Below are 6544 nucleotides of genomic sequence, written 5' to 3' on the forward strand. Positions count from 1 at the left end.
CAAGGCACAAGTCAGGAGTATGATGGAATACTCTCCACTCGCCTGGATGAGTACAGCTCCAACAACACTCAAGAAGCTTGACACCATCCAGGACAAAGCAGCCCAATTGATTGACATTCCATCCAGAAACATTCACTCCCTCCACCGCCAACATACAGGAGCAGCAGTGCGTACCATCTACAAGATGCACTGCAGGAACTCACCAAGCCTCCTTAAACACACCTTCCAAACCCACGACCACTACTATCTACAAGGACAAAAGCAACAGACACATACCACCACCTGGAAGTTCTCCTCCAAGCCAGTCACCATCCTGACTGGGAAATATATTGCTCTTCCTTCACTGTCGCTAGGTCAAAATTCTGGATCTCCCTCCCTAACAGCACTGTGGGTGTACCTACAGCATAGGGACTACAGTGGTTCAAGAAAGCAGCTCACCACCACCTTGCCAAGGGCAATTAGGAATGGGCAATAAATGCTGGCCTAGCCAACGACACCCACATCCCATAAAAGAAAAAATAAAGAATTTCTACTTGCCAAAAGCTTTACAAAAAGTAATTTATTGGACTGGTAGAGTCCAATGAATAGCAAACAAGTTGTAACTCAATAAAAGGCTAGAAGCAATTATATATTCTGCAAAACAAATACATGGCTAGTATTGACACTGACTCTGAGAGACAGGAGATAAAGCAAGCTGCTATTAATGGTTTGTTGTGCTAGCTGTATTGTGCAAAGTAGTGAGCTTATTGATAATGTGCTCTTGAAGACAATGCTGTATTAGATTTTTTTCCAAAGTAAACATTTAAATAGCCATACTCTGTGTTTCAGGAATTTGCAACTAGATTTATAAATGCATTCTCTGCTAACAAAGTGTATTTTGTTTCAGGATATTAAATACTACCTTATTTGAAAGCTGGGAGATTGTTGGTCCATATCCATCATGGTGGATCTTCAACTTGCTTTTGTTGCTGCTTCAGCTGTTGCATTGCTTCTGGTCATATCTCATCATAAGGATCACTTGCAGAGCTATTGCTAAAGGAAAGGTATGTTCTCCTTAACACAATAGCAAAATACTGTGGATGCTAGAAATCTCTTAAATCTGTGAAGGAGACCTGGCTATATGTTGCAATATATTTTTCCCTGGTATTCAATAAAGTTACCACCTCTGTAACTCAGTTACTTCCAGTCATCTGAAAGCTAACTTATGCGATTATGTCTGGAGAGTAGAACAAAATCTGACTCATGCTGTGGTACCGTGAATACATTGGAGCCCTAGCAAATAGCAGTTTTGCAACTGATCTTCAAGTCTGTAGTCAGAAATCAAATATACAACTAAAACACTAGGCAGCTGGGTTTCCCAAGAGAACTCCAGCAGATAAATAGAGACGGGAGTAGTGGATTATGCTTAAGTTATTATTTTTACACCACTGCCTGTGAGCCAGGAAGAGCAGGAGCACTTCCCTCCAGACCCTCTGTCAAATTGTTTGCCGGTTACAGCCTCTTGCTTTTGCTGTGGTTGACCGATCCCCAATCTTTGCCTTCCTCCCTCCCGAATGCTGTGCTCCAAGCTCCTCCTACCAAGAACCAATCTTTCGAATTGGTGTGGAACATCCCCGACAATCTCCAGCTGTGGCCCTCTACCATTGGTCTTTACGCCTGGCAGCTGGCCAGTCTGTCAATTTGGCCAGCAGCTGAACGGGAAGCAGCATAAAATAATGACATTGAAATCCTGCTGTTAAACTTGGCAGCACACCCACATTCCTGGACTTCACCCACCTCGCACTGCCACAACCATGCTCCCCCTCTATCACCCCCTGTTAATATCGGGGCCATGTTTTCCCAAAGACAATCTATTTCTCTTTCACTGAAACCCTCTTAACTCTCTTCTTGCCTCGGTAATGTTCTTTTGTTTGAAAGAAATTGTGAGTTATAAAAAGTGCTAAATTAAAATCTTATTGCTCAGATATTTACCATTCTGATTCTCCAGCATCATAATTGAATTTTTTTAACAGCCGCGTAAAGCTTATGTTTTTAAATATGATCTCCAGCTCACTGTGCAGCTGTACTCAATGTACCAAATGAGATAGCCCAGCTGTTTATTTTGGATCTTGGCTATGTTAGAGAAAGATCAAATCAGTAAATAGTCTAACAAAACAAAACAAAACAGAGAGATTGCTCAGACAAATAATTAAAGTTCTAGTGACACTAATTGTAATATTTCTCCTTCACATTTCCAAAATTGTTGACAGCACACAACTATGTTGTTAACGACATGTGTTTTTATTCATTTTACATATTATGTTCAGACTAAAATTAGAATTAGATTGACTAGCAAAAGGCTCCAGTTCTGACCAACTGATCATCAACAACAAAGAGAAAAGCATCTTACGTTTGTTTGGAGCCTTTAACAAACAAAAAAATGAAGGCGCTTCACAAAGATGTAATCAGACGAAAAGACCTTGGTCGGGGAGCTTGTTTTTTAAGGAGGCTCCTAATGGAGGAGAGGGAGGTGTTGAGGCAGAGGAGTTGAGGGACTGTGGGGCCCACATAACTGAAAGTACAGCCACCAATAGTGGGGCAAAGGGAAGGGTGGGAAGGGTTACACAAGAGTATTGAGTGTTGCAGAACCAAGGTGGGTAGTCGCTATTAAGATACAGATCAGCCATGATTTAAGTGAATGGCAACTCCTGTTACTTGTTCCTATCTATAATATGGCAGAGCTGAAGAGAAGTCACTGTACCCAACTGGGAAATTATGGGCTGGATTTTACAGGGTCCACGTGACCCCGGCTAATAAGTTGGGGCTGGGGGAGCCCACCCACAATATTAATGCTTCCTCACCTCCCATAAAATTTCAGACAAGTCGGAGGCAGGTGGCTAGGTGGTGGGAAGGCCAGCTGCCTTCAAAGCTGGTAGGGGAGCATAAAATCCAACCCTGTAGTACATTAATAGCCAGTATTGTTATTGTAGCTCATTAACTTTGAACATAGTTGGAACAGCAGGATGTCACACCGTACCATGTTTTCTCTTATTCTGCCTGTTTAATCTCTTCCTCGCGCACACTTGAAAGGCTGGGAAGTGGAATCCTTTGCATGTAAGTTTCACGGGTTAAACTCAACAAATGTATTTCCTAAACATTAGAATAATACTTTCACTCCTTTCCCATAATCCTTATTGTGATCTATCTCAATGCTCCCACAGATGCCACATTTCATTTTAAATGTGATTCATTCGTTGCATGCTAAATATATTCATTTCAAGAATAAGTAGTCAACATGGAGTTGTTCTGAGTATGAAGGTTACAGGTGACCCTGCACTGACAGCAATGTCATAATTAAAAGCTCTGCTTGCTGCAGTTTGGATTTTAATTGCTTCTTTAATTGCTAACACAGCCTCTGCAGGAAAGATATTGGGAGCCACAGGATATGCTTAGCAAACCTTGTCCAAATTGCTGAAATGTTTCAGCATGGTGAGAATCTGAGTACTCCGGGTATAAAAGAATGCAGTGAATGCTAAAGATCTCAGAATCTATTTAAAAGGTAGAAAATGCTTGAAACACAAAATTGGTCAGCCAGTAATTCCGAGATCGAATAATGCTTAATGGATCATGCCCAAAACATTAAAATATCACATGATGACATGCTATATATTTCCAATATTATCTGGCTGGTACTTTATTCTTCTTATTTTTCTTATAACATTTGAAGAAAATCCCATTTTGGTTTCATCAAGGCCTGAGATCTTTTAGATTGTTAGGAAAGTTCGTTCAGCAACTGAATAATAAATTTTCGATTGGACAAAAGCAATTACAGGAGCAATAGCAATGTCTGATTTGGAGAAAAGACAAATTGAGTAATATAATCAAACTGCCTGGTGGAATATTGATGCATCCATTTTATGTCCAGCTCAATTTTAATTTCCACTGACTTCAACGGAAGGCCTAACCAGGCTGGTGATGTTAAAGCTGCTGCATAAGAGCTGTTAATATTTTGTTCTGTCTTGCTACTTTTATTGAATATTCAACCTGAAAAGGAAGAAGGCCATTATTAATTAATTCTAGGCACCCACATGACAGAACTCTGTTTGTTATTTAACAGAGGTATAAAAATAAAACGATCAACAACTGTATTAGCATTACAAACAGAGGAACACCATTCAAAAGCATTAAGCATTCCTCTGTTAATATCATTTAAAATCACTTCTCAACTGTGATTTTTCTACCTCATTTATATATCTGCCACTTGAGGTCCAGATTGAGATTCAATTGATGATAGATAATCATGAATTTGCACTGTCAAATCACAGATTATGTAAGTTTATACAGCAAATTCTATCAAAATGCTTTTCATGCAGATGATCTGCAGCGAGCAGAATTTTCCTCGCCCGTTGGCATTTAGCTGGGAGGCAGGAGGGCTGGCAAAATGGCGGGAGGAGGTATCGGGAGGGGGGCCCATGGCACATTGCCAAAGGCGGGAAAGTTGCTGTCTCAGCCAGGGTGCCAATTACGAGCCATTTCCTGGGTCCGCAGGCCTTTTGCCCATGTCAGAAGGGCCTGCCGCCAGTTGGGGAAACGGCTAGCTAAACCATGGCGACCTCCCAAAAAGTTCCAGAGGCAGTTTCTGTCCTTAGGCCACAGAGGGCCGTCCCTGAAACGATGACTACGCTCACAGCAAGAGTGCTACTGGCGCTCCATGACCCCCCATCCTAATCATTGGAGCCTGACTGCCAGCTTTGTAAGCTCTTATTTTTATTCTCCTGTTAGATTATAGCCTCTTAACTCTCATTTATTTTCTCTTTAAATCAATGTTCATAAATCTTATCTTCATGCTAAACAATTCCGTACAACCTTGATCTAACCCATTCCTCTCAGCTTCCATGTTAATTTGAGCTTCCTGAATGTGCTTTTGGTTTGCATGTCTGCTTTGTGGTTTCTTTCAGTAACAAAAGTTGTTCTGTTTGTTGTGATCACTAACTTATTTTCCCAATTTGAATGTCAGGTATCAAAGGATGACCGAAGTGACATTGAAACCAGCTCCGATGAAGAAGATTCACCACCTTCTACTTCAAAAAGTGGACATAACAGCACCACCAATGGGACAAATGGCTACCTAAGTGGTGGTGTTTATTCAGAAGAACATTAGCAATTTGAGTGGGAAGTACTTATATAGTGTTGCAACCCTATTAATTGTATGTAAGGCACGGACAACCTGAAAATTTGATTCTGAAATTATTTCACAAAATGTGTTATTGAATGCATTTTATCATGTATCTCAGTATCAGATGAAGGTTTAGAAATATCAAACATTCTGACAGTGCACTGCCATTTTCTGTATGAGAACGAATGACAATAAACATTATGTACATGTAGGCATGCTATGTGTGTATACGTAGTCCAACTCAATGGGAATGGTATTTTCATATGTATTGTCTTTGTATATTACATTATTTATTTTTATATGTTTGAGATTTGTGGAAAAAGGGAATTTCTCATTGGTTTACTCTACTACTTATTCATTGGGAAGAGTAAAAGCCATTTTGGATTAATTATGTTATGCACAGCTCAATCTGCTGTAATTTGTGCCCTGTCACATACTGTAGGCCACTTCTAGCTCTCGAGTACTGTGGTTTAGCCAGCGGTAATGATATGTTCTGTGCTTTTTTTGTGTTTTTAATTATTTCCTTTCAAATTACTATGATATTTACAGAGGCCATTTTGTCCCCATTGAAAGTAAAGAAAAAATGAATGCCTGAGGCAAAGTGCTAAACTATATAGCAAGATTACTTTGAATATCTTTCTGTGGAACAAACCAATCACCTTTGAATTTGTGACACTGATAAATAAAAAACCTTCTTTCTGTGCAACATCAATGCAAAATGTCACTATTTTGTTCTTTGCTAGGCTGGAAATAACCACCTCTATTGATACTGGCCCTCAGTTTGTCCCAACAACAAGCACTAGAATAGAAAGAAAGGCATGTGTAGCTATTGAGAGACAGCAGTGTTAGGGTGGAATAGGCTAGTATGTGTTCTCTTTGTATTTTGTTGTAATAAAATAAAATATGCACTTATTTCATGCTTTGTTACTCCTGGAGTTTAGCATCATAAAGAAAAGGTGCACTTATTTGGTTCTCATTTTAATCAGGTGATGATTATTGGCACATCCATGGAGGGGCAAAGAAGGCTAATGTTTTCGAGGAGGAGTAAGTTCAAAGTGGAGAAGAATGGAAAGCAATGGTGTCAAAGGCAGACTCGATTGGACTTGCTTCTCACTTCTTTGGAGCTACCAAAACTGAGATCGATAGATTTTTGTTTGGTAAGGATATCAAGGGTTATGGAGCAAAGGCACAGGTCAGCCACTATCTCACTGAGCAGCAGAATATGCTCAAGGAACTAAATGGCCTACTATTCCTAAATGTAGGAATTCAGATATTCCAGTGATTCATGGACCTGAACAGTCTTCTTCTTAAGGGATTGCTTAATGGACGAGGATGACTTGCTTCCACTACAGTTTGATGAATTCTGAAATGGCTGATCTGCAGAATCTA

The 6544-nt window shown here is 40.0% G+C and overlaps 1 protein-coding gene across 4 annotated transcripts in view; it reads left to right on the forward strand.

Annotated features, from left to right (window-relative positions):
• cers6 (ceramide synthase 6) overlaps positions 1–6067 on the forward strand; it is a 332569-nt gene extending 326502 nt beyond the window's left edge. For 3 of the 4 annotated variants that reach the window (XM_078552321.1, XM_078552320.1, XM_078552318.1), the window contains 3 exons: positions 887–1043; positions 3070–3093; positions 4997–6067. In XM_078552321.1, the coding sequence (XP_078408447.1) occupies positions 887–1043; positions 3070–3093; positions 4997–5140 (325 nt within the window). In that variant the 3' untranslated portion in view covers positions 5141–6067. The remainder of the gene's footprint in view (positions 1–886; positions 1044–3069; positions 3094–4996) is intronic. The other variant, XM_078552319.1, reaches the window with a different exon arrangement.
• Positions 6068–6544: the final 477 nt, after the last annotated feature.

Source organism: Cetorhinus maximus, chromosome 11 (genome assembly GCF_964194155.1).
Source record: "Cetorhinus maximus chromosome 11, sCetMax3.hap1.1, whole genome shotgun sequence".
In the NCBI taxonomy this organism is placed as follows: Eukaryota; Metazoa; Chordata; class Chondrichthyes; order Lamniformes; family Cetorhinidae; genus Cetorhinus; species Cetorhinus maximus.